The 16,675-nt window shown below is 43.8% G+C and overlaps 1 protein-coding gene across 1 annotated transcript in view; it reads right to left on the bottom strand.

Annotated features, from left to right (window-relative positions):
* PLSCR4 (phospholipid scramblase 4) overlaps positions 1 to 16,675 on the bottom strand; it is a 53,118-nt gene that overhangs the window by 27,272 nt on the left and 9,171 nt on the right. Inside the window, exons 2-3 of the mRNA XM_054714120.1 lie at positions 15,288 to 15,315; positions 10,433 to 10,543 (exon numbers count right to left, since the gene is read on the bottom strand). Coding sequence (XP_054570095.1) covers positions 10,433 to 10,543; positions 15,288 to 15,294 — 118 coding nt within the window. The 5' untranslated portion in view covers positions 15,295 to 15,315. The remainder of the gene's footprint in view (positions 1 to 10,432; positions 10,544 to 15,287; positions 15,316 to 16,675) is intronic.

The following is a 16,675-nucleotide window of genomic DNA, read 5'->3' as shown; positions in this document are numbered from 1 at the left end:
AAAGAAGTGCCATGAGAAGACATCCTCTGTTCTTGATTGTAGGGAGAACATATTCTACTTTTATAAGTACTAGAGGCCCGGTGCACAAAATTCGTGCACGGAGGGTGTGTGTGTGTGTGTCCCTCAGCCGAGCCTGCACCCTCTCCAATCTGGGACCCCTCAAGGGATGTCCGACTGCCTGTTTAGGCCTGATCCCGGTGGGTTTGGGCCAAAACGGGCAGTCGGACATCCCTCTCACAATCCAGGACTGCTGGCTCCCAACTGCTCACCTGCCTGCCTGCCAGATTGCCCCTAACCACTTCTGCCTGCCAGCCTGATCACACCCTAACCACTCCCCTGCCATCCTGATTGATGCCTAACTGCTCCCGTGCTGGCTCGATTGCCCCTAACTGCCCTTCCCTGCTGGCCTGGTCACCGCCAACTGCCCTCCCCTGCCAGCCTGGTCACCCCCAACTGTCCTCCCCTGTAGGCCTGGTCCCCCCTCCCAACTTCCCTCCCCTGCAGGCCTGTTCACCCCCAACTTCCCTCCCCTGCTGGCCTGGTCACCCCCAACTGTCCTCCCCTGTAGGCCTGGGTCCCCCCCTCCAACTGCCCTCCCTTGCAGGCCTGGTTCCTCCCAACTGCCCTCCCCTGCTGGCCATCTTCTGGTAGCCATCTTGTGTCCACATGGGGGGAGCCATCTTGTGTGTTGGAGTGACAGTCAATTTGCTTATTACTCTTTTATTAGATAGGATAATGTCAGCTATGGGATTTTTATAGATGCCTTTTCTCAGGTTCAGAAGGTTTCTTCTCATTCCTAGTTTGTTGAGTGTTTTTATTACGAAGGATGGTTCATTTGGTCAAATGCCTTTTCTGTATCTATTGATGTGATCATGTGTTTTTTTTTCTTATATGATATATATATATATCAATTTTTTTTAAAAAAAATTAAATTTATTGGGGTAACAAAGGTTAATAACGTAAGTTTTAGGTGTACAACTATATAATACATCATCTCTATATTCCACTGTATGCTCATTGCCCAAAGTCTAGTCTCCTTCAGTTACCATATATGTGACCCTCTTCATCCTTCCCTCACCCTCTTTCCCCTCTTATAACCACCAAAATCTAGTCTGTGTCTATGAGTTTACTTGTTTCGTTTATTTGTTGCTTTTTGTTGTAGACGCCACATGAGTGAAATCAGATGGTTCTTGTCCTTTGTTGTCTGCCTTATTTTTATTTATATCAATTAAATTTCATATGACAAACCAACCTTTCATTCTTGGGAAAAACCCCACTTGGTCATGGTGTACAGGCCTTCTTATATGTTGCTGTATTTGGTTGGCTAGTATTTTGTTGAGCATTTTTGGATATTGGTCTGTAGTTTTCATTTCTTATGATGCCTTTGTTTGATTTTGCTAATAGGGTAATACTTGCCCCCTAACATGAGTGGGAAAGTATCCACTATTCTTATTTCTTTTTAAGAGTTTGCAAAAGTTTAGTATTCAAATTTTCATTGCACCAACAGATTACCAGTTCGATTCCTAGTCAGGACACATGCCTGGGTTATGGGCATGATCCCCAGCAGGGGGTGTGCAGGAAGTAGATGTTGATGTTTCTCTCCCATTGATGTTTCTGTCTCTCTTTCCCTCTCTTTTCCTCTCCAAAATAACATAAAAACATTTTTTTTTAAAAAGAAAATACATTAAAAATATCTTCATTGAGCATTTAGTAGAATTCCCTAAGGAGGGCATCTGGGCCTTAGCTATATTTTGTCAGAAATTTTGAATTATTCAGTCTTTTTACCTGTTACATATGTCTATTCAGGTTTTCCATTTCCTCGAGTCCATTTCAGTGTTCGCAACTTCCTAGGAATTTATCTACTTCCCCTAGGTTTTCTAATTTGTTGGCAGACAATTATTCATAGTATTCCCTTATAGTACTTTTTAATTTCTGTCAAGTTGTTAGCAATGTTCCTATTTTCATTCCTGATTTTAATATTTGTGTATTATTTTCTTGGTCAGTTTGGCTTAAGTTTTTTCAATGTTGTTGATCTCTTCAAAGAATCAATTTTTGGTTTTGTTGAGTTTGTCTATTGCTGTTGTTGTTTTTCTCTATTTCATTGACTTCTGCTCAAATGTTTAAGATTTCCTCCTGCTTTCTTTGGATTTGGTTTATTTCTAAGGTGGAAAGTTGGATTACTTGAGATTTATTATTTTTTGTAGATGTTTATAGCTATAAATTTCCTTCTAGGTACTGTTTTAGCTGAATCCCATAAACTTTGGTATATTGTGTTTTTGTTTTTTCATCTCAAAGTTTTTTCTAATTTCTCTTGCGATTTCTTTTTGTTCCTTTGATTATTTAGGATTGTGCTATTTAATTTCCTGATATTTGTGATTTCCCAAATTTCCTTCTATTGTTACTGATTTCTAATTTTATTTCATGTGGTAGAATATAGTTTGCATGATTTCAGTTGTTTTAAACTTACTGTGGCTTGTTTATGGCCTAACAGGAGGTGTAGCCTGCAGAAAGTCATATGTGCACTTGAGAAAAACGTGTATCTGCTATTGTTTGGTAGAGCATTGTATACATACATGTCTGTTTTATAGGGTTATTTGTGGCTTTTATTTCCTTTCTAATTGTGTACCTACTTGTTCTACCCATTACTTTTTATGAGGAATCACAGTTCCCTACTATTATTTATTGAATTGTCTAAAAATATCATATACAAATTTGTGTAATCAAATTATTTACTTATAAAAGTACATATTATCCAGAGAGGTTATGAGAAATGGAAAAAAATATGACAAATTATATGTAGGAAACTGGCATTTTATACTCCTCTAAAATTGTCATTAAAGGTTCTGTTTCATTCTGCAGGAAAACAAAGCAAAACATGTTTAACTTTGTATAAGTAGAGTATCCCACACTTATTTAAAGAAAGAAGTTATGATTTAGAATTGAAGGACAGAAAAAGAGCTTTCCAGACAAGAAAAAATTAACGGAGTTCATGAATCACCACCAAATCAGTGTTACAAGAAATGTCAAAGGGTCTTCTTTAAGAATAAGAAAAAAATAATAAAAAATATGAATAATAAAATGGCAATACCAAATGAAAATGGATTAAATGCTCCAATAAAAAGACACGAGGTAGCTGAGTAGATAACAAAACAAGACCCTTCCTTACATATGATGTCTACAAGAGGTTCACTTCAGATCGAAAGACACAGACTGAAAGTAAAGGGATGAAAAAAGAGATTTCATGAAAATGAAAAACAAAAACAAAAAATAAAAGCTCAAGTCCAATATTTATACCAGACAAAACAGACTTTAAAACAAAGGGTATATAATAAGAGAAAAAGAAGGACCCAACAATTCTACTTCTGGGTATTTACTCAAAGAAATGCCGTACATGAATCAAAATGACACATGCATCCATCCACATGTTCATTGTGGCATTATTTACAGTAACGAAGATATGGAAGCAACCTAAGTGTCTGTCAATAGATGAACAGATAGAAAACTGGTGCATATATACAATGGACTATGACAGTCATAAAAAAAAATGAAATTTTGCCATCTGCACATCATGGATGAAGTAGAGTATTGTGCTGAGTGCAATAAGTCAGACAGAGGAAGACAAATGCAATATGGTTTCACTTATATGTGGAATCTAAAAAACAAAATAAACAAGGACAGAAACAGTCTCACAGACACAGAGAAGATTCTACAGTTGCCGGAAGGTAGGAGGTTTGGGGGGATGGATTAACAAGGTGAAGGAATTAAAAAGTACAAATTGGTAGTTAAAGAATAGTCATGGGGATGTAAAGTACAGCATTGGGAATATCCTATATAATCCCATATAATAAAAGCCTAATATGATAAGTGTCCGGTCATCCATTCAATCAATCAGAGTGTAATATGCTAATGATATGCTAAAGCTTCTCAACCGCTCACTGACCAGCAGGGAGCAGAGAGTCGACCAGTTGACCAGTTGGTATGATGTGCACTGACCACCAGGGAGCAGACTCTCCAACTGGTAGGTTAGCTTGCTGCTGGTGTCTAGCCGATCACGACTGAGTGAGACAGGCTAGCCATGCCCTGGAGCCCTTCTGCGGTCCCTCCCCAGCTGGCCAACCTCCTGCCCCGATTGTGCACTGGTGGGGTCCCTCAGCCTAGCCTGTGCCCTCTCACAATCCGGGACACCACGGGGAATGTTGGAGAGCCAGTTTCGGCCCGATGGCAGAACGACCAGTCACTGACGCACGCTGACCACCAGGGGACCACTCAGTCAGGAGCTGGGCTCACAGCTGGTGAGTGCAGGGGGGGTGCCGGGAGCCTCTCCCACCTCCATGGCAGTGCTAAGGATGTCTGACTAACAGCTTAGGCCAGCTCCCCATGGGAGTTGGACATCCCCCAAGGGCTTCTGGACTGCAAGAGGGAGCAGGCTGGGCTGGGGGACCCCCCTGAGTGCACGATTTTGTGCACCGGGCCTCTAGCAGTCAATAATATTGTGATAACATGTATGGTGTCCGATGGGTACTTGATTTATTGGGATGACCACTTAGTAAGTTATATAAGGTCTAATCACTGGGTTGTATACCTGAAACTAATATAATATTGTATGTCAACTGTAATGGAAAAATAAAAATTATTTAAAGTAAGAAGAAAGATGAATAAGTTCTGAGCATGGTAACTATCTATACTAACAATAGCCTAAGTGGCATCACTCCCTCACATTTTCAAAAGATGGCCGTCACAAGATGGCTGCGCGCACAGCAGAGGTGGGGCCTGGCAGCAGCTTCACACACTGAGGCCTGTGGGTCCCATGGCTCTGTGCGGTGCGGAGGATGCCGGTCCTGGCATCTCCGTTGCCTTGTGCAGAGGAGGCGGGTTGCGGCAGTGGAGGGCAGATGTGGGCAATCAGGCGGGCATAGGCGGGAGGGCAGTTGGGGGCGATCAGACTGACAGGGGAGGGCAGTTGGGCGATCAGGCCAGCAGTGGAGGGCAGTTGTGAGTGATCAGGCTGGCAGGGGAGCGGTTAGGAAGCGATTAGGCTGGTAGGCAGAAGTAGTTAGGGGCAATTGGCAGGCAGGCAGGCAAGTGGTTAGGAGCCAGCGGTCCTGGATTGTGAAAGAGATGTCCGGGCCTCTAGTAGTTAATAATACTGTTTTGTATACTGATATTTACTAAGGCAGTAGATCTAAAGTGTTCTTAGCATAAAAAAGTTAAAATGTAACTGTGAAAAAAAAAGTCTGTCCTACCAATATCAGTGTGAGAAATACTGCCTTGTAGGATTTGTGCTGTTAGTTATTTTGAATGTTATCCTTTTTTGTTGCAAGAAATTATGTCATTTTTACTTTAAATAGACTACATAAAACTAAGGTTTCTTTATTAAGTATCATTTCAAACATACATGAAACAACATAATTTTGGGAAAGAATACACATCCGATACTATAATGCAAATGGAAATTTTGTAGTTGAATTAAGTCAAATATTTTGAGTATAGTATTTCAAGTTACTTAATGTGAATCACAGGGACTAATCTGTATTACCATAAGAAAGTACATAATTCAGCCACTAAGGGGTGGTCACAGAAAATTTGTTACTATTTCATAACAAAATTCATTAGTTGTATGCTCTGCATCATAATATATTTCAACTTATCTAGTCATTTAATTAGAAGGATGTCTCCTACACTCTTGTCAATTTTTTGATATACTGAAGAATAAACACTTTCCTAGATGACCAGAATATGATTGATAATCAGTGTTTACATCTTAGAAATGGTGAAACGTCTGTTCTAGTGGAATCTCGATGCTAGGATAGTGACTGGTGAAAATAAGATTGCTTATGTAGAACAACAGTGAAATAAAATTATAGAGAAATGATGAACTACAGTAAGATTATAATTTCAGATTGTCAAAACCACAGATTTAGTAGGGAAAGCAGGGTCAGAGCCACATAATATGCATACACATGAGGTAAACGGAAAAAGAAAGCCCTGCTGTTTATAGAAAACACTGCAGGGGCAAAGGCTACCTGAGCTCTAAAGAACATACCTCTAGGGTCAAAACAACTTCTCTGCCATTATCCTGTGAACACCGAGGTTTCTTCTAACCTTTCACATCTTCAAGCAATAGTCTCCACCTCTAACATATACATAAATACATATTTCAATAAATATTGCTATAATCTTACCTATCATTTTCTAAATCATTAAAATGAATCTATATATATAAAAATCCAGTGGTCGTTATGGCAGGATGACCAGAACAACTGGAACGATCAGAATGACTGGTTGCCATGATGCGCACTGACCACCAGGGAGCAGACGCTCAACACATGAGCTGCCCCCTGGTGGTCAGTGCATTCCCATAGTGGGAGCGCCGCTCAGCCAGAAGCTGAGCTCTGGGCTGGCAAGTGCAGCAGTGGTGGCAGGAGACTCTCCCGCCTCCACAGCAGCACTGAGGAGTGGCAAGCCAAGAGCTAAGGAGCAAGCAGGCGGCAAGTAAGGAGCAATCAGGTAGGTAAGGAGTGGCGAGCCAAGCAGTTAAGGAGTGAGCAGGTGGGCAGTTAGGAGGGAGCAGACGGGCATTTGGGAGCGAGGGTTCCCGAATTGCAAGAGGGCCCAAGATGGGCTGAGGGACACACACCCCCATGCACAAATTTCGTGCAATTGGCCTCTAGTTTGAATATAATCCTGGGGAAAAAGTTTCTTTAGAAAAATATCCTATCTAATAATAGAGTAACATGTAAATTACCATCACTCCACTACGCTCACGATTGGGCGGCAGGAGGCTGGGGGGCGGGACTCGGGGTGGCCTATCCAGCCATTGAGAGGCACGGATCCGCTGCCACTGAGGGGGGCTACCCTGCTGTTGAGAGGCTGCTGAGGGGGCCTGCCGCGGACACCCAGCTGTGCCTCTCAACGGCAGGGTAGCCCCCCTCCGTGGCCGTGGACCATCAAAAGTGGGGGAGCTGGGTGCCTGTTTGCTCCGGCACCAGGCCTTTCAGAAGCCTCCGCTGAGCCGGAGGCTTCTGAAAAGCCTGGTGCACCAGTGGACAGGCACCCAGCTCCCCCGCGAAAAGCGAAAGCGTGTAGGGGACCCTACACGTGCATGATTCAATCATGCACTGGGCCTCTAGTTTTTAATATAAAAAATTTTACTCATTGCAAAATCACTTCCTTTTATTTTTTAAAAAACGAGAGGCCTAGTGCACGAAATTCGTGCATGGGGGGTGGGGGGAGGCAGTACCCCTCAGCACTGCCTGCACCCTCTCCAATCTGGGACCCTTTGGGGGATGTCCGACGGCAGGAATTGGGCCTAAACCAGCAGTCAGACCTCCCTCTCACAATCTGGGACTGCTGGCTCCTAACTGCTCACCTGCCTGCCTGCCTGATCACCCCCTAACCACTCCCCTGCCAGACTGATTGACACCTAACTGCTCCCCTGCTGGCTCGATGGCCCCCAACTGCCCTCCCCTGCCAGCAGATGGTCCCCAACTGCCCTCAACTGACGGCCTGATTGCCCCCAACTGCCCTCTCCTGCCAGCCCGATCGCCCCCAAGGTCCTTTGCCCATTTTTTTATTTGAATTGTTTGTCTTCTTTTGTTAAGTTGCACGAGTTCCTTATATACTTTGGATATTAACCCTTTATCAGATGTATCATTGCCAAATATGTTCTCCTATATACTGGGCTCCCTTTTCGTTTGGTTGATGGTTTATTTTGCTCTGCAAAGCTTTTTATTTTGATGTAGTCCCATTTCTTTATTTTTCTCCTTAGTTTCCTTTGTCCTAGTAGATCTACCATAAACATATTGGTACAAGAAATGTCTGAGATTTTGCTTGCCTATCGTTTCTTCTAGGATTTTTATGATTTCCTACTTATAATTAAGTGTTTTATTCATTTTGAGTTTATTCTTGTGAATGGAATAAGTTGGTAATTTCATTTTTTTACATGGATCAGTCCAATTTTCCCAACATCATTTCTAAATGTTAGCTATTGTAAATTGTGCTGCTATGAACATAGGGGTGCAATATCCTTTCTGATTGGTGTTTCTGTTTTCTTGGGATATATTCCTAGAAGTGGTATTACTGGGTCAAATGGAAGTTCCATTTTTAATTTTTTGAGGAAACTCCTTACTGTTTTCCACAGTGGCTGCACCAGTCTGCATTCCCACCAGCAGTGAAGGAGGGTTCCTTTTTCTCCACATCCTCGCCAGCACTTGTCGTTTGTTGATTTGTTGATGATAGTCATTCTGACAGGTGTGAGATGGTACCTCATTGTTGTTTTGATTTGCATCTCTTAGATGATTAGTGACTTTGAGCATGTTTTCATATGTATCCTGGCCTTCTGTATGTCCTCTTTCAGAGAGTATCTATTTAAATCCTCTGCCCATTTTTTGATTGGATTGTTTATCTTCCTTTAGTTAAGTTGTATGGGTTCCCTATAAATTTTGGAGATTATACCCTTATCTGTGATAGCATTGGCAAATATGTTCTCCAATGTAATGGGCTTTCTTGTTGTTTTGCCGATGGTTTCTTTTGCTGTGCAAAAGCTATTTATTTTGAGGTAGTCTCCTTAATATTTTTATTACCCTAGGATCTGAATCAGGAAAAATACTGCAAGGACATATGGCTATTTTGCTGCCTATGAATTTTCCTAAAATTTTTATGGTTTCTCATCTTACATTTAAGTCCTTTATCCATTTTGAGTTTATTTTTGTGTATGGTGTAAGTTGGTGGTCTAGTTTCATTTTTTTTGCAAGTATCTGTCCAATTTTCGCAGCACCATTTATTGAAGAGACTGTCTTGATTGCATTGTATGCTCTTGTCTCCTTTGTCAAATATTAATTGAGCATAATGGCTTGGGTCCATCTCTGGGTTCTCTGTTCTGTTCCACTGGTCTATCTCTGTTCTTGTGCCAGTACTAGGCAGTTTTAAGAACAATGGCTTTGGAGGGATCCGGAATTGTGACCCCTCCAACTTTGTTCTTCTCAAGATTCCTACAGCTATTTGGGTCTTTCTTTATTCCAGATGAATTTTTGGAGAGTTTGTTCTAGGTCTTTGAAATATGCCATTGGTATTTTAATGGGGATTGCATTTAACCTATAAATTGCTTTGGGTAGTATGGACATTTTAATAATGTTGATTTTACCAATCCATGAACACGGTATATTCTTCCATTTGCTAATGTCTTCCTCTATCTCTTTTTTTCAGTGTCCTGTAATTTTCTGAGTACAGGTCCTTCATCTCCTTGGTTAAATTTATTCCAAGGTATCTTAATTTTTTTGTTGTAATGGTAAATGGGATTGTTTTTTTAGTTGCTCTCTAGGAATTCATTATTGGTGTATAAAAAAGATTTCTGGGTGCTAATTTTGTATCCTGCAACATTGCCGAATTCATTTATTAGGTCTAACAGCGTTTTGGTGAAGTCTTTAGGGTTTTCTATGTATAATATCACATCAAGAATAATGACAGTTTTATTTCTTTTTCAATTTGGAAGCCTTTTATTTCGTCTTCTTGTCTGATCGCTATGGCTAGCACTTCCAGTACTATGTTGAAAAGGAGTGGTGAAAGTGGGCATCCCTGTCTTGTTCCTGTTCTTAGGGGAAATGGTTTTAGTTTTTGCCCATTGAGTATGATTGGCTGTAGGTTTGTCATATAAGGCTTTTATTATGTTGAAGTATGATCCCTCTACTCCCACCTTGCTGAGAGTTTTTATTTTGTCAAATGCCTTTTCTGCAGTAATTGATATGATTATGTCATTTTTGCCTCTCAATTTTATTATGTGATGTACCACATTTATTGATTTGCAGATATTGTACCAGCCTTGCATCCCTGGAATAAATCCTACTTGGTCATGGTGTATGAACTTTCTAATGTAATGCTGGATCTGGTTTGCTAGAATTTTGTTAAGGATTTTATCATCTATGTTCATCAGGGATATTGGCCTGTAATTCTCTTTCTTTGCAGTGTCTTTAACTGGTTTTTCGATTAGGGTAATGTTGGCTTCATATGAAGAGCTTGGAAATGTGCCTTCCTCTTGAATTTTTTGGAATAGCCTGAGGAGGATAGGTTTTAGTTATTCTTTGAATGTTTGGATATTTTTTGAATGAATTTTTATTGATTTCAGATAGGAAGAGAGAAACATCAATGCTGAGAGAAAATCATTGTTCGGTGCCTCATGCACCCCCAGCCTGTAATTTGACATATGCCCTACTCAGGAATTGAACTGTGTCCTCCTGGTTCATAGGTCAAAGCTCATCCACAGAGCCTCACTGGCTAGGCAGTATTATTATTTTTATTTTATTTGTTCCACCACCATTTATCCCCTTTTTGGCTGCTTCCACCTCCACTCACTACCCTAATTATTTTTAAAAGCAATCTTAAATATTAGTATCATTGTCTGGAGAGAGGAAAAAGCGTTTCTGAATACTTAATGTACCTGTTACAAAATGGGAATTATAGTCTGGAGGGGCATCAGTCCTTGGATCAGGTGACTTTAATTGGTTTCCCATTTCATCTGTAGGTTGCTCAGGGGATGTGGGGACTTCACCTTTAGGGAGAGATGGGGCACATGATTTGCAATGGAAATGATAATATGATAATAGAATACATTCATATTTTCTTGTTGGCATGCACCAATGCATATAACCAATAAGAAATACACTCATATTTCATACAAAAAACATAATTCATAAGTATATTAGACATCAACCTATTATAATATTTGATAGATTTTCAGGCTGAATATGGATTAAAACAGAAAATATTAAACCACTGTGCTACAATCAAAGCAAGGAACTTTCATGCTACTAGCTTCAGCTGTTCTGATGCTGATTCCTATATACATAAACTTCCTTTCACATTGTCAAAAATTCTTTTTCATAATATGTAAAATCATATATAGAGTGAATCTGATTTTTCATGAATCCACTTTGGAAAATTGCTGTTTAGATAAATTCAAAACATAACAGGGTAAGTACTTAGTAAATTCAAAACAGAGCATGATAAATACTAAATGGTTTAAAAGCCAGTGGTGACAGATGCAGTTCAATTAGAGGTGGTTTAGTCTACATTTCCAGGGATTCACACTCTGCCCTATTCATCCTGAAAGACCTGTCACCTGATTGCTTCAAGGGAGTATTGAAGTCACTTTTCCTGTTGTTGAAATCAGAGAACCTTTTATTTAGACTCACTATAAGGAAAAGTTCTGACTCTCTTAACTGACTTTTATCTAAAAACAATCAAACACACACACACACACACACACACACACACACACACACACACACCATAAACAGTGTTTCTCTCCTTGTATCATGTCCTGCATTGCTTGATAATGCAGGGCTACTTTTGAGCCCTCCTCTATGAAGAAAGGCTGCTGTCACAAGCTTCTTATTACTACCTCTTTTTGCAGACTTACTTTCCTACTTATATTTTTCTTTACCCAAATTTTCCAACATACTTTGGAGATCTTTCTACACATGTATGTCAATGTAAAACCCTTTTAACTCTTTTTGTTAAAGATAGAAAGCAATGCTCATATGTATAAATAAGTATATATACATGAATACATACTCTCCAAATACTTAATAAAAAAAACCTTCAAAATAAAATAAACTTCAAAAAAAATTTTAAATCCTCACTGAGGATACATTTTTATTTTTTTAACTAGAGGCCCGGTGCACGAAATTCGTGCACTGGGGGAGGGTGTCCCTCAGCCCAACCTGCACAGTCTCCAATCTGGGACCCCTCGGGGGATGTCTGACTGCCTCTTTAGGCCCGACAGGGATCGGGCCTAAAGAGGCAGTCAGACATCCCTTTCACAATCCGGGACTGCTGGCTCCCAACTGCTCGCCTGCCTGCCTGATTGCCCCTAACCACTTCTGCCTGCCAGCCTGATCACCCCCTAACCCAGTGATGGGCAACCTTTAGAGCTTAGTGTGTCAAACTTCGCCAAAAAACTGAGCATAAGTCGGGTAGTGTGTCACTTTGAGGAAAAAACTAACTCCAAGACTCTAGTCGCAAATGTTTCATCCTCAGGAGCAGCAAATGTTTCATCCTCGGCATGCTGCCGCGTGTCATCAGAAATGGCTACGTGTGTCAGTGCTGACACACATGTCATAGGTTTGCCATCACTGCCCTAACCACTCCCCTGCCAGCCTGATCGACGCCTAACTGCTCCCCTGCCAGCCAGATCATCTCCAACTGTTCTCCCCTGACAGCCCGGTCACCCCCAAATGCCCTCCCCTGCATATTCTCTCTTTATTAGATAGGGTTTTTTCTTTAACATATTGGACAGCTCTAACTGGTTTGGCTCAGTGGATAGAGTGTCGGCCTGCAGACTCAGGGTCCTGGGTTCGATTCAGGTCAAGGGCATGTACCTTGGTTGGGGGCACATACTGCAGGAGGCAGCTGATCGATGTTTCTCTCTCCATAGATGTTTCTAGCCTCTATCCTTTTCCCTTCCTCTCTGTAAAAAAATCAATAAAATTTATTTAAAAAAAACATATTGGACAGTGTACCTGCTGTGGTCTTGACAAAACAGTAAAAATGTAAACCCAAACTAAAAGAATCATAAAATAAACTCCTTAAACAGGAATTTCATGAGACTTGGAAAGGTGATATCCTGTGGTTGTTTCTTCCTTTTTTTCTTCTCTTTCTTTTTCTTGATGTTTCATCTTTTGTCCTTTCTTACTTTTCTCCTTCTATTCCTTTTCTATCCTCTCTTTCTCTAAACTTTTCCTTTGGAAGAATCATCAGTACTTGACTCGCTCCCTGGGGGGGCGCGGGTGCCTCCCAGCCAGACACCTAGGGCTGCCTCTGGGAGGGGATGGCAGTGTGGGGTCCTGGGCACCTCCTATCCAGACACCCCGGGCTGCCTCTGGGAGGGGATGGCGGCATGGGGTCGTGGGCACCTCCCAGCTGGACACCCCGGGCTGCCTCTGGGAAGGGTTGGCGGTGTGGGGTCGCGGACACCTCCCAGCCAGACACCCAGGACTGCCTCTGGGAGGGGATGGCAGTGTGGGGTCGTGGGCGCCTCCCATCCAGACACCCCAGGTTGCCTCCAGGAGGGGATGGCAGTGTGGGGTCCTGGGCGCCTCCTATCCAGACACCCGGGCTGCCTCTGGGAGGCGTTGGTGGTGTGGGGTCGCGGACACCTCCCAGCCAGACACCCCGGGCTGCCTCCAGGAGGGGATGGCAGTGTGGGGTCCTGGGCGCCTCCTATCCAGACACCCCGTGCTGCCTCTGGGAGGGGATGGCAGAGTGGGGCTGAGGGCGCCTCCCAGCCAGACACCTCGTGCTGCCTCTGGGAGGGGATGGCAGTGTGGGGTCCTGGGCGCCTCCTATCCAGACACCCCGGGCTGCCTATGGGAGGCGTTGGCGGTGTGGGGTCAGGACGCCTCCCAGCCACACACCCCGGCCTGCCTCCAGGAGGGGATGGCGGCGTGGGGTCCTGGGCGCCTCCCAGCCGGACACCCCGGGCAGCCTCCCGGAGGGGTTGGTGGTGTGGGGGCGCGGACGCCACCCATCCAGACACCCCGGGCGGCCTCCCGGAGGGGTTGGCGGCGTGGGGGCGCGGACGCCACCCAGCCGGACACCCCGGGCGGCCTCCCGGAGGGGTTGGCGGCGTGGGGGCGCGGACGCCACCCAGCCGGACACCCCGGGCGGCCTCCCGGAGGGGTTGGCGGCGTGGGGGCGCGGACGCCTCCCATCCGGACACCCCGGGCGGCCTCCCGGAGGGGTTGGCGGCGTGGGGGCGCGGACGCCAACCATCCGGACACCCCGGGCGGCCTCCGGGCGGCGCTGGCGGCGTGGGGGCGCGGACGCCTCCCATCCGGACACCCCGGGCGGCCTCCGGGCGGCGATGGCGGCGTGGGGGCGCGGACGCCTCCCAGCCGGACACCCCGGGCGGCCTCCGGGCGGCGATGGCGGCGTGGGGGCGCGGACGCCTCCCAGCCGGACACCCCGGGCGGCCTCCGGGCGGCGATGGCGGCGTGGGGGCGCGGACGCCTCCCAGCCGGACACCCCGAGCTGCCCGGCTCTCAGCGGCAGTCCTCCCTGGACTGGGGAACTCCGGTGGGGATGAGCATACTGGTCGCCGCCATCTTGTGGCTATGGGGGCCGCCATTTTGTCGCGGAGGTACGGTTAATTTGCATACTACTCTATTATTAGATAGGATTATTATTATTTTCTAACTAGAGGCCCGGTGCATGAAATTCGTGCACGGAGGGGGGTTGTCCCTCAGCCCAGCCTGTACCCTCTCCAATCTGTGGTGGCCATCTTGTGTCCACATGGGGGCAGGATCTTTGACCATATGGGGGCAGCTATATTGTGTGTTGCAGGGATGATCAATCTGCATAGTACTCTTTTATTAGATAGGATAGAGGCCTGATACAGGGGTGGGGGCCAGCTGGTTTACCCTGAAGGGCATCCCAGATCAGGTGGGGGTCCCCTTGGGGTGTGGGGCGGCCTGAGCGAGGGGCCTGTGGTGGTTTGCAGGCCGGCCATGCCCCCTGGCAACCAAAGTGGAGGCTCTGGTATCTGGAATTTATTTTCCTTCTACAATTGAAACTTCGTAGCCTGGAGCAGAGCCAAGCCTGGGGCTCCCTCCGAGGCCAGCAGCCATTTGTGTTGGGGTTATAATTGAAACTTTGTTGCCTTAAGCGGGTGAGCCTGGCCAGGGTGTGCGGAAAGCTTTGCTTCCCCTGTTGCCGGCGGCAACCCTGGCCTGCTCTCTCAAGCTCCATTCTGCCGCCATTTGTTTGAATTTGTTTACCTTCTATAATTGAAACTTTGTAGCTTGAGTGGAGGCTTAGGCCTGGGAAGGGCAGGCGGAAAGCTTGGCTTCCTCTGTTACCTAGGAACCTTGCTCTCTGTGGCTGTAGCCATCTTGGTTTGGGTTAATTTGCATACTCGCTCTGATTGGATGGTGGGCGTGGCTTGTGGGTGTCGGAGGCATGGTCAATTTGCATATTTGTCTATTATTAGATAGGATTCTCACCTGAGGATATTTTCCCATTGATTTTTTTAGAGCAAGTGGAAGGAAAAGGGGGAGAAAGAGACACATCAATTGGCTTCCTCCTGCGTGGTCCCGACTGGGAGCCAGGATCAAGCCTGCAACCAAGGTTTGTGCCTTTGACTGGAATCAAACCTGGAGCCCTTTAATCCAAGGTCCAACACTCTATCCAGTGAGCTATACAGGCCAGGGCAAAATCTACAATTTTTAGGGGAAGCAATCACAAAATTCACATTTGAAAATAAAGCATATTAAAACTTATTCACAAAAACTTACCTGGCATTTTGAAGAATTCCAATTAATCCTGAAAAATAAGACATTTCATACTTTAATAGTTACTATAACTACTTAGTAATACATGTAACAAGTTCAGTGATTCTTTTAGCCTCCAGTTACCTTTCACGCATAACTTCATTAATTCAACAAATGTTTACTGAGCACCTATTATGTACCAGGTACTATTACAGATGGTGAAAATACAGCAGTAAACCAGATGGACGCACTACTGGACATTATATTCTAGTGGCATGAGATTTAAGAACATGTCAACAAGTATTTAAGATTAAATTTAGATAGTACAGTTATGAGGTAAAAAGTTTAAGAAAAACATGAGGGTCAGGGTAACCCTCTTTCAGAAGATGACCTTTGAACTATTTGAACTATGAATGGAGACACTAAACCAAAAATATGCGAGGAGATATCCAGAAAGACAGAAAAGTAACGACAAAGGCCCTGGTGTGCCACTGGGTTTGGAATACTCAAGGGAGAGAAAGAAGTCATGTTTGGCTGGGACATAGTGAATGAAAAAATCAACAAAAAACAAGGCAACAAATGAAGACAGAGGTCTGATCAGACCTAAAGACCATAGAAAAACGTTTGGAATTTGTTCTAATTGCAGTGGAATGAACAGATCTGATTCATATTTTACCTTTCTTTTATTTTTCCCATCACCTTTTATCACCCTCATACCCTCTTCCACCTCCACCCATCCTTCTACACGCCCACAACCACCACACTGTTATCCATGAGTTCTCTTTCTTTTTGCTCAATCCCTCCAGTCCCAGCAGGGATGGCCACTCTCACCCCTCCTATTTGACATAGTACTAGAAATATTAGCCATTGTGATCAGACAAGAAGAATAAATAAAAGGCATCCAAATTGGAAAAGAAGAAGTAAAGCTGTCCTTATTTGCAGATGACATGATATTGTACATAAAAAAACCGAAAGACTCCATCAAAAAACTAACAGACATAATAAATGAATTCGGCAATGTAGCAGGATAGAAAATTAACGCCAAGAAATCTAAGGCATTTCTATACACCAATAGTGAACTTACAGAAAGAGAGACTAAAAAAGCAATCCCATTTACCATCACAGGAAAAATATTAAGATACCAAGGAATAAACTTAAACGAGGAGATAAAAGACCTATACGTGGAAAACTACAGGACACTGAAAAAAGAGATAGAGGAAGACGTAAACAGATGTAAGAACATACCATGTTCATGGATTGGTAGAATCAATATCATTAAAATGTCCATACTACCCAAAGCAATCTATAGATTCAAGGCACTCCCTATTAAAATACCAATGGAATATTTCACAGACCTAGAAAGAACTCTCCAAAAATTCATCTGGAATAAAAAAAGACCCTGAATAGCCACA

This window comes from Eptesicus fuscus, chromosome 3 (assembly GCF_027574615.1).
Source record: "Eptesicus fuscus isolate TK198812 chromosome 3, DD_ASM_mEF_20220401, whole genome shotgun sequence".
NCBI lineage: Eukaryota > Metazoa > Chordata > Mammalia > Chiroptera > Vespertilionidae > Eptesicus > Eptesicus fuscus.
The sequence above is the reverse complement of the archived record's forward strand: the minus strand, read 5'-3'. Positions and strand labels throughout refer to the sequence as shown.